The 24,773-nt window shown below is 41.4% G+C and overlaps 1 protein-coding gene across 1 annotated transcript in view; it reads right to left on the minus strand.

The window, feature by feature from the left end:
• The window catches only part of PIK3C2G (phosphatidylinositol-4-phosphate 3-kinase catalytic subunit type 2 gamma), a 275,645-nt gene that overhangs the window by 75,910 nt on the left and 174,962 nt on the right, over nt 1-24,773 (minus strand). The window contains exons 24-25 of the mRNA XM_037916093.2: nt 12,871-13,027; nt 2,640-2,749 (exon numbers count right to left, since the gene is read on the minus strand). Coding sequence (XP_037772021.1) covers nt 2,640-2,749; nt 12,871-13,027 — 267 coding nt within the window. The remainder of the gene's footprint in view (nt 1-2,639; nt 2,750-12,870; nt 13,028-24,773) is intronic.

A 24,773-nucleotide genomic window follows, 5' to 3' on the forward strand; every position in this document is an offset into this window, starting at 1 on the left:
TTGAAGTAGTTAAGAAAATAAAGACAAAGTAACATATGGAGTCAAGGGGTTCCAGTTAGATAGACTAGGAGACAGAGTATGTTTACACTGCATTTTTGGGATGTGATTGCAGCTCATGTACACATACTCAGACTAGCTTTAATCTATCTAGCTTGGGCACTGGAGCATTGAAGCTGCAGCAGCACTGATTTCAGTGCCCCACCCAAGTAATTACCCCATTTTCTGGGTGCGTTTATACAGCCCACACTGAAGCCCATGCTGATGCATGGTATCCGAGATTAGGTATACAACCCATGATTGCACTATGGACATGCCCTCAGAGAGCGAGGATCTCTACCTCTGGCTTGCTATGTGATCCTGGAGAAATCACTTGACCCATGTGAAAAAAGGTTATAATAATACTTATCTACCATTCTCGCCATCTAAGTTTCACTGAGGGCTCATCACCAGCTGCACAGGATGTCATGAAAAAAATAAAGTTAGTGAAGTACTTTGAGAGCATTGTTTAAAGCATTATTATTATATACAATGACTAGAAATAATAATATATAGTGCTACCAAACTATAGAAGTGGAAGTTTCTATGGTTGGATTCTCATCCCCATTCTGCTCTTTCATACAAGGGCAGTAAAGGGCTGTGGAAGAAACGTGTTGGTGAAGGAGCAGTGTAGGACCAGTGTAATCAGCACTGCGTTGCCTGCTGTCATAACCCAGAGCGTAGGAGGCATGCCGAGGGCACGAGGGACCATGCTGAGTGCACTCAGCACTACAGGGATTCTGGGCTGCACAGCACCCCACAGGAAGAGTGAGGCTGTCATACGTTTAAGGATGACTAGCAACAGGTCTTGGCATCCTGTCCACATTAAAATTTACAGACATGTTAGTTAAAACTTGTTCATTAACATGTGCTAAACCATGATTAGAAATTTAAAATAGGGACAAACTGACAATGAGTTAACTGGTTCCATGAAGCTTATTTAAATTGATGAAATGAGAGGATTTTCTTGGAGTAACACATACAGACAGTGCAAACAAACCTCATTTACATTAAAAGAGAAAAAAACATTCACTCTAGCAAAACTGTACATTTCTCCAAGGTTTTAAGATCTTGTTTGACAATAATTCTAACAATCAGACCTTTGTTTCAAGTCACTGCAAGCATACAGTTATACTCCGAGGAAATCATTAAGGGATCTATTCCCTGTTTGATGCATGGATATAACTTATCATTACTATTAACAGGACTTGTTTTTACTCTGTGCTTGCAGTACACAAGGCTGCAGCTTGACAATACTTTAAACTGTGAGGAGATGGGAGCGAGTAGGGATTAGAGGAGATGGGATCAACATTGATCTTAAATGTCATGCTGAAATTAAAAACAAATGAAACTGTAATCAAAGGGCAATGGGGAAATAAGGAAAATCTAGGGGTTAAAATGAGGACTTGGGGACTCTGCTGTGTTCTAAAAAGTTATTGACACATCATAAAGACAAGCCTGAGCAACACAGTTCAAACTGACATCAAGGTGCAGATCTAGATAATTCCAGAGAGACTTTAAGAGGAGCAATGCATTGATTCAATTGTTTGGGTTCAGGCCCTTCTCTCATGTATTAAAATGTTAATATTGTCTTTGGTTGTATTCAAAGGTGCTGGGCAATACTCTGGGGTCCTCTTTCCCAAGAGGAAGTACAGTGCAAGCTGTGACAATGTGAGCTTTCCCCATGCTGGGCCTCAACACTTGTGGCCCATTCAGCTTACAAGCCCATTCAGTGCTTGGCCTATCTATTGAGACAAAGGCACCAATTGTGGTGGGGATTTCTGTGTGGTGAACGCTTGTCCAAAAAAACCAGAACTGAGATCAAACTTGTTTCATACAGACTGCTAAACTGCCATTAACCTTCAGTCCCGACCAAGCTGAGCTGAATCCGAGATTAAAAGCTTCATATTATGCTAATACCAATCAAGCTGCAAAGCGATTATTAATAATACCTAGCTCTTATACAGTGCTTTTCATCTGTAGATTTCAAAGTGCTTAAGAAGAAGAAAATATCATTATCCCCATTTTACAGATGGAGAAACCGAGGCACAGAGAGGTGAAGTGACTTGCCTAAGGTCACCCAGCAGAGCCAGGAATCGAACCGAGATATCCTGAGTCTTGGCCCAGTGCTCTAGCAACAAGGCCACATTGCTCCCTACTGCTTTTTGAAAACATTTTACAAAAACCAATACAAAAAAGCACATTCTTCATGAAACTCAAAGAAGAAGCGTTTTGAACTAGAAGATTCAAGCATTCACTGGAAGTGCTTGCAGTCCAAACCCTGCAGCATAGTCACAGTGCATTAGAGTAAAGCAGACAAGAAATATACCAGGGTAGTTACAATATGCAAGCTGAGCAAAAAACGTAAGCAACGTAAGTTAGGTATGAACAACTCTTTTCATAATCTAAGGAGTTATTAGTGATGTGCATAAAGAGAGGGTTTGTTTGTGTGTTTGTGTTTGGAGACAAGTTAATCTTTTGTGTAATTTATTGATTTCCGTTGACTAACTCCCTAGATCAATTGAGCCTATGATTTGTTATTTGGCAGCGTCTCTTTAAGCCTAAAAGAGGGCATACTTTCTGAATTCTTGTCTGTTTTTTACCTGGTAAAGTGGCTCGTGGCTTGGAGGTCTGAGTCCTGTGGACGAAGGTTATCATACACATACTTCAGATCCTGGATGCTGTTCAGCTCAGGCAACCCTGCATGCAGCATCTTTGAATAAATAGGATTGATCCAATAAATGCACTGAAAATAATTTAAATGAGACAGGGCTAACTAGAAAAAAAAATGGAGTTACAGAGAAAGAACTCTCCCCATTTATAAATTACAAACCTCTCCTAATTTGGGCAATGTGTGACTCTGGGTATAACATGCAGAGAGCGGATTAGGAGAATGAAATGCATTCTTAACCTCTTCACACTGATATACCAGAAGACGGTGTATTCAAATGGATTCAGGACCTCATGAATTGAATTCCTTGCAACTGATCCCTCTACGAGGAGTCCACCACCTCAGTATACACAGGAACATTATTTTTCCCTCTCGGCCTCCTTAAGGCAGCAAAGGGCATCCACCTACAGATCTCCAGGGCAGGCTGCAAACACCGCCTTCAGCAGTGATAACCTCCTCCCCACCAACCAAACAACACTAAACCAGAATGGATGTCTCCCCTTACTCTATGAACTCCTTACACCTAAAGGGATACCTATAAAAACATTACACCCCGATGTCACACTATTTCAAATGCATGTAATTAGGTACATACACCTACCTGTAAGAAACTGCTTTTGTTAATGTACCCAGTTTTAGTTGCAACATACCAGTTACCTTTAGCCTCTCTGTGCCTCAGTTTCCCAGTCCAAAAGAAGGGTATTATAGTAGTTGCTTGCCTCTACAGAAGTATTAGTAGGCTAGAATATGTTGTAAAATGGCTTGAATACGTCCTATGTATTATTATTGGATGAACGACACTTCCTAAGTGCAAAGTCTTACTTCCTTCCAATCTTATTTGTATAGTAATGAGAGTTAACAACATTGTCAATGCAGTGCAATGAGAAGTGGACAACTAGACATGTTCAGTGTGTCCAGCACACCTGTCTCTTCTTTAAAATGTTAAAAAAAGAAGAGAAAAGTTTCTAATAAATGTTTTAAACCCACTGACTTTGCATATTCCCCACACCGAGTTGACATGATGGACTGTGTGTAATAGAGAGAAAATCTTTCCCACCCATTTCTCAGAAAGAATACAAATATAACTTTACCATTGCTGCTTGAGCGTGTACATTCTGCAATGAAATATATTTCCAGTGCAGACAGAAGTGCCCACTGATCTCAGAAGACTAAACCAAATAAAAGGGAGACATAGCTTTTGTTGTAAAATGAAAGGGGGAGAGAAGAGGGATATTTGTTTTCCTTATTTCTTTCCATCTTTTAAAATCAATGTGGTTATATTTTGGGTTCTTTTCTCCTCAGCACCATGGTTGAGATGTTGCCTAATGTCTCAGGCTCTGTCTGGACTGCTTCTGGAACTGTGACAACGTGAACACTGGTTACGCAGAGGAGACTGAAAAATCACGGAGGTGAATTCAAATGGTTTAATTTCCAAGAGAATCTTCCCCTCCGTTGGGAGGGGTCTGTCAAATACAAAATGGGCACAGGAGCACAGGACTGGAAGGGACCTTCTGGGTCATCGAGTTCTGTCCCCTGCTATCACACGCAACCCCATCAGATAATCCTGGTAATAATTTAACAAAATCAATTTTAAAACTAGTTTGCCCCTTCTACTCCTATTGGGACGCTGTTCCAGAACCTCTCTCCTCTTATGGTTATAAGACCTTCTTCTAACTTCTAGCCTAAATTTATTCCTGACCAGTTTCTGTCCATTTGTTCTTATGCAAACATCATCCTTTAGCTTAAATAGCTCTTCTTCCTTTTTGGTGTTTACCCCCTGACATATTTCTAGAGAGCAATCATGTCCCCTCACAGTCTTTGTTTTGCTGGGTTAAACAAGCCAAGCTCTTCCAGTTTCCAGGTATAACGTAGGCCCCTCCATTCCCCTAATCATCCTAGGAGCCCTTCTCTGCACCTGTTCCAGTTAGAGTTCACCTTTCTTGACAATGGGCAAGGCACAATAATAATATTTTGCAGTTACAAACACATAATATTATTTATCCATACATCTTCAAGCAGTTTACAAAGGACTGTAGGTACAAATATCCCCATTTTATAGCTGGGACAACTATGGTGCAGAGAGGTAAAGTGTCTTGCCCAATGTCATGCTATGTGTTGAGGTGGGAAAAGAATCCATGTCTCTTCTAGTTTCCAGTTTGGTGCCCTAACTACCTTACACCAGAGGCAAGTGGCATGGCTTGGACTCCCTACCCTGGGGATATGGGAAAGACGAGCTCAAGTGCTGGGGAAGCAGAAGGTTGTGTGGGTAGGACTGGCTTCTCTGCATTGCTCTGTTGGCTACCGTTCCCCCTGGCAGCATGGTTCCTTGAGGATCATCCAGCCCCTCCATCATTCCTGCTTTGTGTAGTTTCTTTCCTCTTGTATCATATGGGACAAGGATGGTTCCCAACACAGTGATGCTGGAGATTGATCAGACAAGACTTTGGGTATTTTCCAACTGGTTGTCCCAAGTGCACATATGTTTGGGCACCAGCTGGCTTGGGCTACAATACTTGACCATCACAGGTATTTTAGTTATCTGATGTAACTATATATAAGCCTGAGCCACAAACATTTGGATCTGGATTTCTAATCCCCCAAAGTATGGTAATGTTTGGATCTGCTCATAGTGAAAAGGAAGTGAAGGGCCAGCTGTAAGGGTGGACCCAAGTTTGGATGGCAAACATCTCCAAGGGTATGGGCATTCAGATCCAGAGTTGTGGGACAGGCCCATCTCTACATGAAACAATTAATTATACTAGTACTGATACAGCACTTTTCACACAGACCTCAAAGCCCTTCACCAAGATGGGCAAGTTTCATTATCTCTATTTTACAAATGGTATTTCCGAGGTGTGGCAAAGTGGAGTGATTTGCCCAAGGACACAGAGTGACTTAGTGTCACTGAATCTATATCTTGTATCTCTCAGTAAGGACTCTGTCTATTTCTTACTCACATTTTAGCAGAGAGCTAATTTGTTAGGCTTCCTTGGAGAATCAACTATATAGACCTGTCTATATAGAAATTTCTATCTGGAAAATCCTGGATTTCACATGATTTTTTAACTAGTTGAATGCTGCTCATGGCCCCCAGAAACCCTCTGCTATAGTTCACATTGATTCTTTAATGAGAGGAAAGCTGATAAACTACAGGCTTTGTAGCTGAACTCTTCCAGCAAGGCTCTTGGGCCTCCCACAGATGTTTCTGCTTTTCAGAGTGATGGGAACTTCATGGCTTATTTCTTCCCTCACTCCCTAGAGCATATACTGGTACTGCTGATATCTGGAAACATGCTGCTTATCACCAAGAGAATAAAGCATTAACTCCACACTGGGCCAGAAAATATTGTGGTTCATAATCACAGTTTGCTGGACGCCACTAGCAGTTACTCACCATTCAAAGCAGATAGAGTTTACAACTCCAATCAAGCACTGCACATTTTGAAACTGGCCTTATACAACTTCAGATTTGACTTTAAAAACAAACAAACAAACAAAAAACCAACTTTATATAGACATCTCAGAAAGCAGAACTCGGACAATGAGATGCAGACAAGATGCAGATGTTCACATGTGCACAGAACTTTCCATCATGGAAACTTGAGACTGCTTTTTCTGCATAAAATAAATATGAGATGGTTAGTTTATCTTTCCTTTCCTGCTACCATCTGGTATTTTGCACTAGTGAGCCAAAAGTAGATCTTACCCCATAGTCTATTTAATTGTCTATAAATTACCCTTTTTACTATATGTGATGGAGCAGTCTGCCCTTAAGAGTAGTGGGGCGTAATGGTCAGCCCATGTGGCATGGCCCTTTAAGAGTTTGAAAGGTCCAATTGTATATACAAGGACCTGGGAGATATTAGGAGAAAGGAAGCAGTCCCTGGAATAAGAAGTATTCTGGAGGAAATACTGTTACTGTTTCTTTAAGGGCCAGGACCCTTGCAGAGAGGGCAAGGCAAGGGTCCCCTCCCTCCTCCTTCTCCCCAGCCAGCTGGGAATGAGCTGGGAGAAGGGGACCAGAATAAAGGCTGCCTCCTCCCTCCTAGCAGGGCAAGTACCAGGAATACTAACAGGGAAATACTAACTTGCTGAGCAGTCTGAAGCCTAAAGGCTAAGGGAAAGGCACCAGCTGAGGGAGAAGCTGGCAAAGGCCTTATGGCTGGCTAACCCATAGCTCAGCTCAGGAGAGGACAGCTCTTACTTCAGGACCAGAGAAAGTGATTAAGAGAACTCTGCTCCACGGAGGAGAGGTGAGGGGACTCCTGATTAAGGAGAACAACCAGGGACTAACTAATGCAGCCCATTTGCAAAGGAGACTCCTGATTAAGGAAGGGCTGAAAGGAGTAACCCAGAGAAGGAACCAAAATGGGTTCCAGAAGCAGAAATTATTTACAGATGCAGGACAGATGTATCTCCTGAAGGAAGGAGCCCGAAACTGCTTGTTGGACTGAGTGGGAGAGACAAGTGTCCCTGGGTGCAGCTGAGTAAGCTCTTATTTATGGCTCTGGTTAATGAGACCAACTTGTGGCACCATGCCTGACAGAAAGGTGGTGTACTGGAGTGACCTCCACGCCACCACACTACGGCACTTAGATTCTTTTAGTTTTGACTGGCTGCTTGTGTCATGGGGGGAGCCAAATTCCCCCCTCAAACCTCAGTGAGACAAGCGGGGCTTCCTCAATGTGATGAGGCACTCATCTCTTGAGTGCTCCCCAGTGACTGGGGGTGGTACTGCAGTCTTTCCTGCCTCAGGCATCCCCTGTAGGTTGTCGACCTTGCTTTGTAGGTCTTCAGTGGCTCAGCCCTCCGGCCAAGTCACTCAGTGTAAAATGGATGAATGGCTTCCAGGGTAGCAAAGTGTTTGACACACTGTCTGCCGTCAGCCCCATCTCTGGGACCCTCTAAGTCCTATCCTTCACTTGGGCTTCCCAACAGAGCTTTGTCCCCTTCTCAGGGCTTTCGCCACTTTGCTAGTAGGCTGGTGGGGAGCCCACCCACTATTCTGGGTCCCAACCCAGGGACCCTTTAAACACGCATCACTGCCTCCAGTTTGCTGCTGCTATTTCCCTGGGCCTTTTCCCATGTAGCCCCTTTCTCTTCATCCTTACCTCAGGGTTATAGTTGTCAAGTCTTCTCCTTCCTAGGGCCAGTAGATCAGCCCATTGAGCTCCTCTGGTCAGAGCAAAGAACCCATCCTCACCCTTCTTGTCCCAGCCAGGGACTGACCCGCTTAGGCCTTGCAGCTCTTGTTATCGGAGTCTACTGGGCTCTAATTGGCTGCTTCCACAAGGCCTCTCTAGGCAGGCCTGGAAGCTCCATCTAGGGTGACCAGATAGCCAGTGTGAAAAATCAGGACAGGGTGGGAATTAGTTGTCTATATAAGAAAAAGTCCTTAATATTTGGATGGTCCTGATAATATCAGGGCATCTGGTCATCCTAGACTCACCTTCACTGCGCCTTCCCAGGGTGTGTGTGTGTGTGGGTGGGTGTGTGGTAGGATCGCTAGGCCTCTAGCCAGAGTCCTCAAACGATACACCCCATCACACTCAATTTCCTATGTTTGTTTTATTTCCTTTCACTTTAGAAGAAATAAGAACACTCATCCACAGGCTCTGAGTTCCCCTGTCAGTTATTTACAATTACCAAACCAGAATGCAATACCATCAAACTCATCCTTCCACCAAGCTGCACCTTATAATCAAGCGCTAACACACCGCTGTATGTTGGCCTGTAGCTCAATCCAATACTTCTTTTCAAAGGCCATGCGAAACAAATGGAACCAGCAATGTGCCCTGAATGCCAACTGATGCAAACTATGAGAGACCTGGGGTGGGAGGCATTCCAGAGCTCTGTGGCCCTTGTGCAGAACACTCTCCCAGCATTCCCTTCTCTGTTATATGAAAGGGGCTCTAGCATCAACACCTCTGCTGACTGCAACCACCTGTATTAAAGGGAAAGAGGTGGTCTCACAGGGGCACCTGATACTAGGCAATTTAGAGCTTTATGGGTTAAAACCACAACTTTAAAAATCTATCCAGAAGCTCTCAGGTAACCAGCATGGCTCATTGAGCACAGATGTCCATGTTCACAGTCAAGCTATCAAATGGGCTCCCGCAGGGATCAGTTCTGGCTCCAGTTGTGTTCAATATTTTCATCAATGGTTTAAATAATGGAATAGAGAATACACCTATAAAGTTTGCAAATGATACCAAGCTGGGAGGGGTTGCAAGTGCTTTGGAGGATAGGATTAAAATTCAAAATGATCTGGACAAACTGGAAAAATGGTCTGAAGAAAAGAGGAAGAAATTCAATAAGGACAAACGCAAAGTACTCCGCTTAGGAAGGAACAATCTGTTGCACACATACAAAATGGGAAATAACTGCCTAGGAAGGAGTACTGTGGAAAGAGATCTGGGGGTCATAGTGGATCACAAGCTAAATATGAGTCAACAGTGTAACACTGTTGCAAAAAAAAAAAAAAAAAAAAGCAAACATCATTCTGGGATGTATTAGCAGGAGTGTTGTAAGCAAGACACTAGACGTAATTCTTCTACTCTACTCCATGCTGATTAGGCCTCAATTGGAGTACTGTGTCCAGTTCTGGGTGCCACATTTCAGAAAAGATGTTTACTAAGTCCAAGGAAGAGCAACAAGGATGATTAAAGGTCTAGAAAAGATGACGAATGAGGAAATATTAAAAAAAATTGGGTTTGTTTAATCTATAGAAGAGAAGACTGAGAGGGGACATTATAACAGTTTTTAACCACATAAAAGGTTGTTACAAGGAGGAGGGAGAAATTTTTTTCTCCCTCAACTCTGAGGATAGGACAAGAAGCAATGGGCGTAAATTGCAGCAAGGTCGGTTTAGGTTGGACATTAGACAACTCCCTAACTGTCAGGGTGGTTAAGCACTGGAATAATTTGCCCAGAGAGGTTGTGGAATCTCTGTCCTTGGAGATTTTTAAGAGCAGGTTAGACAAACACTTGTCAGGGATGGTTTAGATAATACTTAGTCCTGCTATGAGTACACGGGACTGGACTAGATGACCTCTCAAGAGCCCTTCCGTTCATATGATTGTCTATGATCTATGTACTCCATATTGGGCATCCCATTGCATGCCCCAGTTCTAGCTTCAAAATTGCTTTAAGATGGGAGACACATGGCATATTTTGCAATGTATAATTTTCATTTTGGCCATAGGAGTGCAGTTTTGCTGCACATCAGAGGGTGCTCAGAGAGGTAAGATTTGGGGATCCTGTGCTGGGCACAAACAATCCTTAGTGCCATGCAGTACAGCATTGTGAAGTCTCTTGGCATGCCACCACACAACAAGAATATGCGGAGAAGACAGCAGATCCACTCACCACCATATCTATCATTTCTCCTCTCCTGCGTATGAGGGGTACAGGTGGTGCAGAGCCCTACGGATTTAGTAGCAGTTGTGTAGCCGATCTATGACCATTCCACAGGCTTAGTCAGGGATTCCATTGCTCCTCCCCTAGAGAAGCCCTGCAATGCACAGTCCAGCTTCTTGCTATTTGCACTGGGCCTTTGATTTGGGCTTTACTGAGTAATGTCTCATCCGCAGAGCTGAAAGTGCTTTACAAACATTAATCAATAAAAGTCTCAGATTACCCCTCTCAGCCTTAGTACCATTATACAAGCCACTGATAACACACCCCTGTCTCTACTGGAAATACCTTACCCGGTGCATTCTAGGACTGCATGAGCCTTTTTCACGGCTGCATCACAATTGGTTGCAATCAACCAATACACTCAGGTCTTTCAACTCCTTTGTCATTTCCTACTGATACTTCCCCAGCTTATAGCAAAAATTCTTGTTGTTTGTCCCTAAGATCTTGCACTTTGCATTATTAAATTTTACCCCATTTCTATTACTCCAGTTTACAAGATCATTCTTGTATGATATTCTGGTCCCAAGACCAGTCTCTGAGGAACTCCACTAGTAACCTCCCTCCAGCCTGACAGCTCACCTTTCAGCATGACCTGTTTTAGTCTCCACTTTAACCAGTTCCTTATCCACCTTTTAACTCTCATATTAATCCCCATCTTCTCCAATGTAAGTAATGATTTATCAGATGCCTTACTGAAATCCAGGTAGATTAGATCTACTGCATTTCCTTTGTCTAAAAAATCAGTTATCTTCCCAAAGAAGGAGATCAGGTTGGTTTGGCAGGATCTACCTTTTGTAAAACCATGTATTTTATCCCAATTCCCATTCACCTCTATGTCTTTAACTACTTTCTCTTTCAAAATTTGTTCCAAGAACTCGCATACCACTGAGGTAAAAATAACAGGCCTGTAGTTTCTTGGATCACTTTCCCCCCCTTTCTTATAAACAGGAATTATATTAGCAATTCTCCAGTCACATGGCACAACCCCTGATTTTACAGATTCATTAAAAACCTTTGCTATTGGCCTTGCAATTTCACATGCCAGTTCCTTTAATATTCTTGGATGGAGATTATCTGCCCCCCCACTCCCTGATTTAGTCCCATTAAGCTGTTTCAGTTTGACTTCCACCTTGGATGTGGTAATTTCTACCTCCATATCCTCATTGCCATTAGCCACCTTGCCACTATCCCTAAACTCTTCATTAGCCTCATTAAAGACTGAGGCAAACTATTTATTTAGGTTTTGGGCCATGCCTAGATTATCTTTAATCTCCACCCCATCCTCAGTGCTTAGTGGTTCCACTCCTTCTTTCCTTGTTTTCTTCTTATTTATATGGCTATAAAACCTTTTATTATTGGTTTTAATTCCCTTTGTAAGGTCCAACTCTGCTTGGCTTTTGGCAGTTCTCACTTTATCCCCTTCACTTTTTGACCTCTAACAGGTAGCTTTCCTTGCTGATCCCTCCCATCTTCCATTCCTTGTAGGCTTTCTGCTTTCTCTTAATCACCTGTTTCAGATGCCTGCTCATCCAGCTTGGTCTGCAACCCTTCCCTACAAATTTTTTCTCCTTGGTTGGGATGCAGGCTTCAGGTACTTGAAATCAAAGTTGCAGAAACTAATTCCAAGCCTCCTCCACATTCGGATCCTTGAATTCTTCAGGCCAGTCCACTTCCCTAACTAATTCCCTTAATGTTTTTAAGTAGGTTCTTTTGAAATCAAGGACCCAAGTTGCAGATCTATTTTTTGTTTATCCTTCCATTTACTCTAAACTGAATTAGCTCATTATCACTTGAACCAAAGCTGTCCTCTACAACTGGTTCTTCTTTGAAGTCCTTATGTAGCCTTCTTTCCTTACTGTATTTATCCCAGTAACAAAGCATGACAGGATTCTACAGTAATGGCTCCCGAAACACTGTAATGGCTGCAGTGTCCTAGATCAATCACCATAGGGTATTGTAACATAATACATTCTGTACATTTAGTTTAATTAGTTCACTTCTTTAATTCCGAACAGAGTTAGGAAATGGCTATTTGAAAACCTGGAATTAGGACTGGGTGAAATATTCACCAAAGAAAACCTTTTAATTTGAGTTGCTCTGCAATTGGTTGAAATCTTACAAAAATGTTCCAATTTTGAAAAAAAATAGGGTGAAACTTTAATATCAACAACAATATTATTAGCTTTCACACAAAAGAGAGGGCAGAATGATGTTTTGCAGGCACAAAGGTGGCACTCTAAATAAAGTTACTAACATTTGCATGGGAAAAAAAAAATTCCTGGAAATGTGGCAATGCTCTAAATCACAGTACTAGAGACTTGGCAGAATTTGATTATTTTACAACTTTGAGTGATAACATCGATTCCTAAATTTAAGCATTTTTTCAAGTTTTATCGATTTACATTTTCACAATTGCATGAAATTATTTAATGACAGTAGACACTGAGATTCAAAGTTAAACCTTTAGAACGGTTAACAAATTGTACACATCACATGTCAAAATATACAAAGTAAAGACCCTTAAGTCAAATGCTAGTAATGTCTCAAGAAGCATTTTTCTTACTTTTCCTTAATGTAAATTTAGTTCATTAGTGGTAAAAAATATATATATATTAATTGGTTCCTGGGTGTACAATGAAATTGACATTTACCGATAAAAATCGAATTCTTCTAAGCCTAGCTACAGGGGAAAAACAAAACAAGAGGGATTGGGGTTTTTTTGGTTACATCCCTGACCTTCTTACCATCTCCAGCAGGTTCAAGAGCAATTGGCTGTGTTTCCTGACTATATTATAAGCTCGACAGCAAAGCTCCACAAACTCTTGGAAGCGCTGTGGGTTTTTTCCACCTTCTGTGATGAAATACTCCATCTCTGAAGTGAAGATAAAAGGTGCTCGGTCCCTTGGAAAAACAAGATACAATGAAAAATGGCAAATCCTCTCAGATGGCTGATCTTTTTAACTCCCTGATAATATTTGTTTTCTCAATCTTTCCCTTCTCATTATTTCTTCCCTCCCTTCCTCCAGGGTGGATAACTCCAGGCCAGAACACCCAGTGATGCTGACTAATTGTGGCAAACACAGGTCTCTAGGTGAGATCTTCTTAGTGCAAATGGTTGGGAGCAATTTGGGGAAGCCAACAACTGAACACGATTTTTTAAAATGCATCTTTAACTCTCACTGCTTCAGTTTCCGACTCCCTGCCTCAGAAAAATGGTCTTGATCATGAATCATATTCTCCCCTGATACTGAAATATTTAAATGCTGTACTTGAACAGAGTGGGATATAAATATAACTCCCTACCAGGCAAGAAGTGTATTTAAAACAAACAAAATCCCCCCAAAACTAGGGTGCTTTTCTGCTTTTGAGCACCCAACTGTGAAGGGTTGGTTCTTATCTCAGCTGCACCAGAATAAATCCAGATAAACACTGACTTTTATCCAGTTACTCTGGATTTAGACGGATATAAATTACCAGCAGAATCTGGGCCCATGGCTTGCTTTTTTAATAACTTGTGGATTTTGTAACTATGCTATGGTATTGCAAAAGAAAATGAATTAGCCAGGCTTTTGCTAAAAATTCTCCCTTTTGAGAGCTTCAGCTTTAACATAGCCTGATATACTATTTTACCCCAGCATAGAGAGAACTACTGCAGGATTTTATTCCTCATAACTGTGTATACAGATATATGTAAACAGATCAGAGAGCTATAACCCAGGAAATATACACAGTGGATTAGATTTAACCCTGAGCTAGAGGTGAGCCTGAGCCAACCTCCAAAATCTAAATACTCCCAAATCTTTGGGAGATTTGAACTCCAGACACATTTTTTTACAGTTTGGGGCCCCTCTCTAGTTAAAAATTCACTCAAGAGGGGTCTGACCCCATTCCAGTTGCTGATTCTTCCCCACAAGAAACCTGAACATCTTCCCTACAAACAATTTCCATCTCAGCATCCCCCAGCTCATTACCAGTCTCCTTAATCTCCTGCAGACACATGCTCTTTGTATGGTTGCAGTGATTAAGCTGAGTTGCATTGGATGCTCATTGTGGGGCTTGGGAATTCACCCTAGGCAAAACTGGCAGCTTTCCTTGGATTCTTATTGCTCTGAATACCTCCCCTTTCCCACAGTCTCTGGATTAAAGCCTCCCACCCACCCTCTCTCTGCCTTTAAAAACTATCCACACGTAGGTGGGGGGGGGAGGGGGATCGATCTAAGATATGCAACTTCAGCTACGAGAATAGCGTAGCTGAAGTCCACGTATCTTAGATCGACTTAGAATCACTTACTTCACATCCTCGCGGTGCGGGATCGACCGCTGCCGCTCCCCTGTTGACTCCGCTTCCGCCTCTCGCCCTGGTGGAATTCCGGAGTCAACAGCAGAGCGATCGGGGATCGATTTATTGCATCTACACTAGATGCGATAAATTGATCCCCGATAGATCGATCACTACCCACCGATCCGGCGGGTAGTGTAGACGTGGCCTTAGAGACAGAAGTTATTTCCATCCCCTGCTTAACACAGCTACTTCTCTTTGACATTAACCTCTAAATATTCCTATATCATTACTGATGGAGATTTGAACCGAGGACATTCACTCAAGTCAGCCTGGGAGAGAGTCACAGAGCCAAGCTGCAAAACTGATCATTTTCACCTAATATAGGAGATGGGTCCAACCCCAAACCCTGGATTTTAAAGCTCCTCCATTTTTGGTGGTGTTTAAAAACCAAACCTCAATCTCAGATTTGCGGCAGGGTCCTCTCTTTATAAGGGGCCTAGTCACATCTCCAGATATGAAGCACCACTGTGCTCTGTGATGTTTGAAATCCATGTCTGAATTCTGAGATTTGCATCCATCTACACAGAGAAATAAGATATTCTGTGAAAGCACAGTTATTCTAAAGCAAGGTCAAATCTCTCATGTTAAATCAGCAACATGGTTATTTGAGCTGAAATCAGAAACTTCGAGTAACAGAGTTTTCTAGTGGAAGACGCAATTTGGGGTACAGCATGACTTTCATATGGCACAGTGGCTGCTAGCATTAAGCAATTTTTGTAGGCTTTATTGAGCATGTAACTGGTATTTGACAGCTCTTGTATGTTTTCCAGCATTAGCTATGTTGTAAGAAGTTTTGAAACAGTTTACAAGGTTCTTAAATTTCTCAATTTCCTTCAAGTCTCCCTTCTAAGGTGCTGGACCTTTCCTCATATTCATCTGAAAAATATGATGTAGAAAATTGATTTCCTCTGAAACATTTAAGCCTGGTTTTGCTCAAGCTCTTCTGATGTCACAGTCTCTCTCTTCCATGGTAACCAGATACTAAAACTCCAGGGCTGCAAGTATTTAATCCAGCTAAAAGCTCACAAAGGGAGCACCTCCCAATTAAAAAAAAATAGCAACATGAAAAAGTATAACATAGGAGAGGAAACAAGAATCATCAATATGGGAAACAGAGGACCTCTTAATTGAGCTATCTTTAAAAACTAATTTTCAGTGACACCAGGCTTTTAAATGCTGTGTAAAATACATCTACAAGGATGAATTTCTGCATGTGTCCCTTTCTGCCTGCTGCTTTTCAGAAGCCCTGTTTGAAATATAAAAAGCATGGAGGGGAAAAAGATGCCCCATAAATGACTCCTGGACTGCAAAGTGTAAACTGCACTTTGTCAACCCATCATACATGTTCAAGTTTATATCATCAGAAATAAATGGTGACTGCTGTTTCAGTCTATATATGGAAAAGGTAACGTCTGTTCCAGAGCTGAAAAATCGCCCTCAGTTATGCCTCTTTCTCCGAACATATATAAACACATAGCAGCCAATGAAACAGAGGAGGCATGAGAAGAGACTTATCTGTGTGCATACACTGTCTAATGCTACTGTACATAAGCATATGTTTGTTTGCCTGGCAGCTCTCTCTTCCTTGATGTGCACTGCCAGAAACTCAGTACATAGTGACATTCAATCAAAAAAGATCAGCAGCTCATTAGAAGGCACAGGAATAATACCTATAACAGATATATGGCCCATTTGGATATAAATCTGCTAGGGATGGTGTTTCTATGCAGTCAACTACACAGGCCTGAACATGAAATGGTACATTTTCCAGTTCACCCCAGGTCCTAACACATGCTACTGTTAGTATGACATCCAGATTGTCACAGTTTCAGGGTAATTGGATCTGTTTTTACCTTCTGTGGTCCCCCATTTAAGGTTTCTGGCTACCAGATGTCATGTCTCTTGGGTGAGACCCACATCTCTCCCCCGCCTGACAGGGGCTTTAAGGCGGCACAGTTCCCTGCCTTACACTGTGATATCCACAGCAAGCCAGTTTGCCTAATGGCCAGCCTCTGTGTGTTGCTTTCTCTCCAAGGGCTATGAACAGTATATTGCCAGCAGTTACAAGTTACTGCACAGCTCTTTCTAAGGAAGCACCTTTATTCTTAAGGTAAAAGCATTACAGAGAAAACAATAGACAGATTTAAAACACACACAAAAATATCATGAGTTACTCATCAGCCCCCATGGGACCCTAGTAGGCTAGAGTCTTTCCAAACCTTCTACAAGAGTTGGAGTCTCCCTTGGACAGAAGGTCCTATCATTTGCTGGACCAGAAAGAAGATTCCTAGTCAGTTTAAATGCATCCTTTTTACGACAGAAGCCCTTTCTTTGTCTGTAGGTCTCTGGAAAACCCAGTGTGAACATGCATATGCAAACAACCCCAGGGGGTGGTACTTCTCCAGACGTGTTTACAACTTGAGTGATTCACCTTAAATCATCATCCATTGTTTTTAGTTCCTGGAGAAGCTAAAAGCAACCTTCCCCCACAGCTGCATACAATTCCTGGCCCACAGTGATACATAAACCATTCATAACCTTAATACAATATGTTCCTCCAAAGATATTTCACAGGGTTTCAATATTTGTCACACAGATCATAAATAAGTCATATAGCACATCACCACTATAGGGGGCCGAAAGAGCAAGGATTCCATATCATCACCAATATGTGCACGAATGAGGCCCTATGGGCCAAAATGCAGACCTCCATTAAACCCGTGTATCTTCAATTAAATCAATGGGGTTGCATGTATATAACAGAGAAGATTTCCAGCCCCCAACATGCAGAGTGTTCACTTTTTATTTTCTGTTTTCGTGCTGCATTTGTGCGGCAAAATAAGAAGTAGGAGATTTGGCCTTTACTTTGTCTCCATTTTGGAAGGCCTCACAAGCTTTTTTTCACCATATTATGCCCTCTATCTTACAAGGGGTGCACGGGGGGAGCATATTTTTTAGTGTGAAAGTGATTTTGCGAAGAGCTGGTGTAACTTGGCCTTGACCATGTACCTGCAGCATATAAGCAAAATCAATGAAAGTGCATTATCAGGCCTCCTGTCTTCAATGAAAGCTGTGCCCCAGATGGGATGAATGGATCCTCTAGTTCTTTATAGTGGAAGTATTTCAACAAACAAGGGAATGCACACACTTAGGGCAAACAGGCTTTTATACAATACTGGGATTTCAGGGGTTACATTTTGCTATAGCTGTGACCTAAGGTTTATTAAATTAATCCAACAAAAAGCAAGCCCAGTGATGAATGTCACTGTAGATTGCTGTCAGATCTTCCAAATGTTCATGGGAATGGTTTTTAGTGTCCCTCCGGAGGCTAAGAATGTTTGGATGATATGACATGGGAAGCAGGGAAGGAACCAAGCCTCAAGTTATTGGATAGCTCAGCAGGCATAACAACAAACGAATTAGGGATAAGGAGAATATTTACCAGGACCTTACCGTTGGCTGGAAACTTGCTACATCCCTAGAGCTGCAGAACAGCAAGATCCCTAGGGTTTACTGACCACTGGGATGAAACATCGGAAATAAGCTGATAATGAAGTTTATAAGGTCAGCAAAGATTCCAGCTTTCCCTACTCTGAATCCCACAGTATGGAACATGTTGTTTCCAGTGAGAAAGATGTCTCAACTTCCTCCTTTATTTAGTAACTGGAGCACATGAGACAAACAGCAATTGACCTTTTCCCTGATTCAATCTAAATTTCCCATTGTGTTGTTAGGGGAAAGTTTGTTCTAGTCACACCACAAGAGATGTAATGAGAAGATGTCAAAGATCAAAACAGTTTAACTTTAGATACAGTTCAATTGCTCATATGAACACAGGAGAGAGAGAGCGTGAGAAACCACACAGAACTTTTACTAGTTTAAAATCAGTTGCTCCATCCACCCAGCCACCCACATATACACACTGGGTTTTCTAAAATCATCTAGGCTGAATTGTGAATAAGTAGTAGCACTCAGCAGGAGTGACTGGAACTCAGATGCAATCAGTCGAAAAGCAAAGGTTTCAGTTAATGCTCAAATAAATTGGTTAGTCTCTAAGGTGCCACAAGTCCTCCTTTTCTTTTTGCGAATACAGACTAACACGGCTGCTACTCTGAAACCTGTTTGAATGTGGATATCTTTTATTCTTCTGCAAAGCCAAAAGCTTATTTAAATAATGCACCGCATTATTTTTTAATTTAGGTGCTTAGCTCTGTAGGTTTGGCAAGGAAGGACAAACTTTGCATACACTATAGAAACAGGCTGTGAACTACTATACAGTAAAATCTGCCTTAAGCAACCACTTAAAAAGGTGAACAAAATCAGCTCTATAACAAAGGTGATCTCCTACTTTAGGAGAGCGATACAGTATTTAGTAAGATTGAGGTTAATTTGGGGGAATAAGACAGGCGATAGACTAAGAACAGTAGTCTGATATACAAGGGTATTTATATAATGGGTGGCATAAAAATATTTTTGAGTGATCTCATGGGTGAACAGCAGCTCTAAGCCATGTCTAAAATACAAAGAATTATCCAAATACTCCATAATTCCTTAACTAGGTATAGAATTAATGAACCAGATCACCCACTGATCAAAAGTTAAAATGAAAAAGCATTTTTATAATCAAAATATTCAATGTTACTATGGTTTTTATTCTTAAATCTACATCAGTTCAAATATAATCCAGGCTGTTGGAGCCTGTAAAGTAACAATCAAATACAAGAAGTTTACAGGATGTGTTCAGAAGCACAGAGGATTTAGGTTCTGATCCAAAGTCTATTGAATTCAATAGAGAAACTCCCACTGACTACTTTAGGCCTTATCAAGTTCTTTGTAAGGAGTCACCAAGCAAGAATAAAAAGTGGATTGCCCTATTTGCTTAGGGAAAAATGTGAACATCACTAGTGCATGCCTCATGTGGATCAGTGAAAAAGTAGGCATGGGTCAGTGAAAACTTAAGCAAGGCCAGAGGGAAATTTGCAGCACTGTAAGCTGTCCCAACCACTGTCGAACCCCGAACAGCACTAGGGCAGTGTAAAGTAAGGTTTCTTTGGGGAGTCTCTATACTATGCAGGTTTGAGTGCATGGCACCTCAGAACTATGCACTGTATACTTGGGCTGGTGCCCGGGTGTACAGCGAGCTCAGTGAATGTGTGTGTCACAGACAAAGTCATGGTCATATCCTTTATGTTATTTTAATGCATTTGATCTCTTAAAGCTTTAAAATATATACTTAAAATCTATACAATAACTAAGATCTGTGCAACACAGTTCAATAAAATGCACATTTCCCCCCAAACTTTGTGTAAACCTTCAAAACGATTGAACATTCCATTCTGTATTTTGCTAGTAGATTAGCCAAAAGCTACTCCTGCTCCCACCAAAGTGAACAGCATTTTTGCCGTTGTCTTCAATGGGAGCAGGATCAGCCCCAAAGCTGCCAGTTACATTGTCTCTGGCTCATTGTAAATCTATATTCAGTTGAGTCTTCTGTTTACTAAAGCAGACAATACAGAAGTGTAGAACTTCCAGACAGCTCCAAGTTTCTATTTATTTATTGCAAACTCTTGCGAAATAAAAAGCAGGCCCGTACCTTGTTGAGACCTCTATTCTTCCAACTATCCAGGGTTTATATACATATCTCTATATGTGTAAAGAGAATAGTCTGTATCCCAAATAGCAATTGCACATTAAAACCCATTAGAAGAGAAATGATTGAGCGAGTTTTGAACAGTCTGTCACCTAAAGTTAACCAGAATGTATTTCTCTAGAGGGATTTCTCCCAGCTTTTGTTTTTTTCTTTTAAACCTTTATTTATTGCAACAGACAGTTGGGAGGCTTCCAAACAGAGAACTCACGGTGAAGTGCTTTTGAGGTCAGTGAGGCCTGAGGATCCACAAAGGGACATAAGCGTTGTGACACCCATTGTCACAACAGCTAACTTTTAGGTGCCTACAAAATCACTGGGACAACAATGGGATCCACAAAGCCTGAGTGAGGCACCTAGGCTCTGTATACAATGAATGGGGAGAGATAGGAACCTTAGAATGGGATCTACAAAAGCCAGCAAGCTAGGTGGCTCCCCGCCTAAGCTAGCCAATGGGAGATGCTCATGAGGGGATGTGTCCTAACCTCTACCCCTCTCAGGGAGATAGGCACCAAAGTCCAGGCTGCACAGAGGCACCTATCCCCACTAGTGCCATGCGAACTGGAGGAAGATAGGTGTACCTCCATCTTACTCTCATGAGGGCATGATCCAGTAGGCTTGTTCGGAGGCCACCAAATGCCACACAGAACAGCAGGGCGAAGGAAGAGACACTCCCTTATCATCTTTAGCTCAGTGGTTAAGGTGCTCATTGGGATGTGTGAGATCCCTGGTTCAAGTTCCCCCTCAGCCTGATGAGAAGGGTGGAGTTGAACAGAGATCTGCCATCTCTCGGAGAGGTGCCTTAGCCACTGGGCCATGAAATGATTCTCCCTCTTTTTCTGGCCCAATAAATAGTTAATTGTTCAATAATGTAATTAACAGTGGAACAACGTGAATAGGGGTCTCCCTCAATCTCTCCTATCAGAATATCCCATAGCCCAGTGGTTAAAGCACTAATTTGAGAGGTGGCAGATCCCTGTTCAAATTTCTTCTCATCAAGTTGAGGGGGGACTGGAAGCAGGGCTCTCCCACATCCCAGGTGAGTGCCCTTAGCACTTGGGTAAAGGGAGCTTTTTTCCCCACACTGTTTTGTGTGGAGTTGGGCCACCAGTGAGCACGATCAGGCCCCACACATAACCGAGAGGGAGGACACCCTATCTTCCTCTGATTCATGAATCGCTCTGGGGCTTAGGTGAGGGAAAGGCACCCAGGTGCCTAAAGGCAGGCAGCAGTGTGCATACCAAGGGCCAGAAACATAGGCACCTAGGGAAATATTCACTGCAAAACCTTAGGTGCTGAAAGAGTTTTGGTGCCTACAGGGTTAGGCAGCAGCCAAATGAGGTTTTTGTGGATCATAGTGGTGCCTAAAAATGGAACTTAGGCACTTAAATCTGGAGGTTAGGCGCCTAAATATTATTGTGGATCTGGGGCTGAAAGTTCTGAGCCTGGAGAAATTGTGGAAATGGCCCTTCAGAATAGGAGTGTTATGTTTTGATGCACAGTCCTCAACTGAGCAGGGGCCATCAATCAGGCTTGTACCCAGTCTGCCAGAAAACCTGGTTTTAACACTGGCCATTTCCTACCATTTCTCCTGCTTCTGGAGGTACAGACAGGGGAAAAAAAGTTGCCCTTTACACTGAAATCTCTTTTTAATCCTAGTTTCACTCATATAAGTTGTTATATTAGCATCCATGACAGTAGTTTTCCGAGCACAGGATTTTCAAAGGTATCATTGACTTTTATGGGAATTGTGCTCCTAAGTCACATCAGTGCTTTGGAAAATCCCACCCTGATTGACTTATAGATATGGATCCCAACCTACTGCTATTGAAAGCAATGGCAACTATCCCACTGAGCTTGGAAGTACTCACAATATATGTTCCAGACTGGATCTGATTTCCAGCCAGTACTATATACCTTGTTCAAGAGGCAAATTGCTCTTGATTAAGAACAGTAGTTTCTCATATTCTTCTGTAATTATTGAGCAAGTTCTTCAAGGTATTCAAGATATTTTCTTCCTTTTTAAAAAAATAGTTGACACATGTATACCTAGGCTTGGCAGAAGTTGACATTTATTTTTCATAAATGTTTATTTTTAAGCATATTTTTTATCCATTTAAATGTTCACACTCGAGGGAAATTAGGTGGGGTCAGACAATAATTATTTAATGGCAGTAGATGTTAAAATTTGAAAAGTTAAAGACTTCTAACAACATCACATGTAAAAATAAACCAAGTAAATAGCCTTATATCAAACTGTTATAAGTTCTCAAGCTGCATGTTTCCTACTTTACTTATCTGTTAATTTCGATTATTATAGATGGAAATATTTTTTCATCAGTTTGCATGTGTACAGTGAAATCAATCATTTACTAATATAAATCTAGTACTTCAAAGCCTATATATATAGATATAGATATAGATATGGTAGACATGTCCTTAAATTACATTTCCCTGTGCGATCACCACATTGTATATACTCTCTGTCCTGGCCAATATTCAGGGAAGTATTTATCTCACTGGACGGCCCATGGTACAAGATGTAACCACGTCTGAACATGGCGGTCAACAATCATGCTCGTTAAATCAGGATTTAATCATGGTTAGCTGACATGATGCAGAACATGTTATAAATCCTTGTATACACTTGGTTAAACTGTGCTAAGACCCAATACAGCTAACACAATTGCTGACAACTGTTTATACAGCATTACATTTCTTAGCATAAACCAAGCCATTGTGGTATCTTTCTTGTTAGGGACTCATCTGGAATGATCTTTCCTAGTAAGGAAGCTGGCAATGGACATGCCAACGCACGAGAGATGTGTGAATGGTTTTTCAGTTGGATGTATTGACATTTTGCTAGCCACAATCCCTCATCTATGCTGTTATCTGACCGCAAAATTTGAACACGAAATTCACTTCTCTCAGAGGGTTCATCCACTTGCACATCAAATAGGGACCAAGCCTTAAAAAAAGGACCACACCTCACAAAACATGCACTGTGATCTAAAGATTTAGAAGTCTAGAATGTTTTTCAATCATTGTCTCTTTTACTACTTTATGGCACAGACCCATTTCTTATGTAGACTGATCAAATGGCACCATCAGAGTCTGGTTTAGACAAGCTTAGGTGCCTAAAGCTAGGACCATAACTCCATATTTAGGCACCCGACTAAGTGGTCTCAATTTTTGAGGAGCTGGCAATGAGCTATCAGACCATTTATTTGAGTGCTTTAATACAGATTTAAATACATAACTTTTGGACACCCATGTTTTAAAATGTTAGCCACAGTTTTCTTGAAACCATAAATAATTGCTTTCTAAAAGCATCTCATTTTGCAGGTGGCAAGGAGTTTATTACCAGCTGTGTCTGATGTAACATGTAGAGGTGAGTGAGGGAGTTCAGCTGGCTAACAGTGATCACTACACAAATGACCTAGATATTCTGTAAGGGTGACTTCCCCATGGATAATAGCACGGATGAAGTTTCAAAAGGCAAACTTTAAAGCTATTAGGAAAATGGTTTTAAAATAAACTGAATAGTAGGGAAAAAAAACAAACAAAACACTTGGGTCTCAGCCAATGGACTATTCAATAACAGAAGTCTGTTCAAAAAACACGATATCAGAGGTATAGGATATCTGTATATCATTAAGCAAAAAAAGATGAGACTAAAACCATGATGATTAAATGGCAATGTACAGGAATTCCTTAGGGCATAGATGGAAATTCTGCACAAATGACATGTCTTATCCATCTATCTATAATAGACTGCAGCACATTTTCCAGATAAGGATAATGGGCAAAGTCAGAATGAAGCAGAAACAATGTTACCGAGATCAAGCCATATGGAATTCTTTAAATGCACTAGACCAGTGTTTCTCAACCATTTTGACACCAGGGACCAAGGCTTGCTGCCTTACTAAACTGTCATGGACCGCTTGAGAGAAAAAAAAATGAACAGGGCTTCACTGGTATTTCTTGCTGTTTTTTCTTGCCAGGCTTTTCTTTTTTGTACTATTGCATGTAAGGCATTACTTACTTGCTTATCAACACAGGGCCATTACTTCAGTTCTATTTGTTAAAATAAAGTCCAGTTCAATAAGGGCGCTGGAACAATTTGGATAGTGGGAGTGCTGAGAGCCATTGAACCAAACTGTAAACCCTATATATAATGGAAACCACTTCAAGCCACCCGTAGTTCCAGCACCTATCCAGTTCAAAAAGTTATGTGATATGAAAATGTTAACCTGATTTTTAAACATTGTTTCAAATGAAGCCTACCAATAATTTTGGCTACAAATTTTGTATACCTCATTTTGTACACTAGAGACAATTCAGTTAATTTAGTTTAAAAAAAATTTACAAAGTCAGATGCATTCACTCACCCTACTGTTAAGGACATGTTTGTGCCTGTCTTGTAGATGCAAGTCTTTCGATCTGGGGATGAATGTCTGACACGGACACTTGGAGCATCTTTCCAGTGCTCAGCTGGTGGCAGTATTTTGTTTTTGTTGCAGTCATCATTGAAAATCCAATTTTGCCGGGGTATGTGGAATGGAACGGGAGGAAAGTTTTGACAGTGAATTCATCGAGTTGTGGGTATTCACTTCTGACTTTGATCCAGAAAACAGGTAGAGTCACTTCATGAAACG

Source organism: Chelonia mydas, chromosome 1 (assembly GCF_015237465.2).
Source record: "Chelonia mydas isolate rCheMyd1 chromosome 1, rCheMyd1.pri.v2, whole genome shotgun sequence".
In the NCBI taxonomy this organism is placed as follows: Eukaryota; Metazoa; Chordata; order Testudines; family Cheloniidae; genus Chelonia; species Chelonia mydas.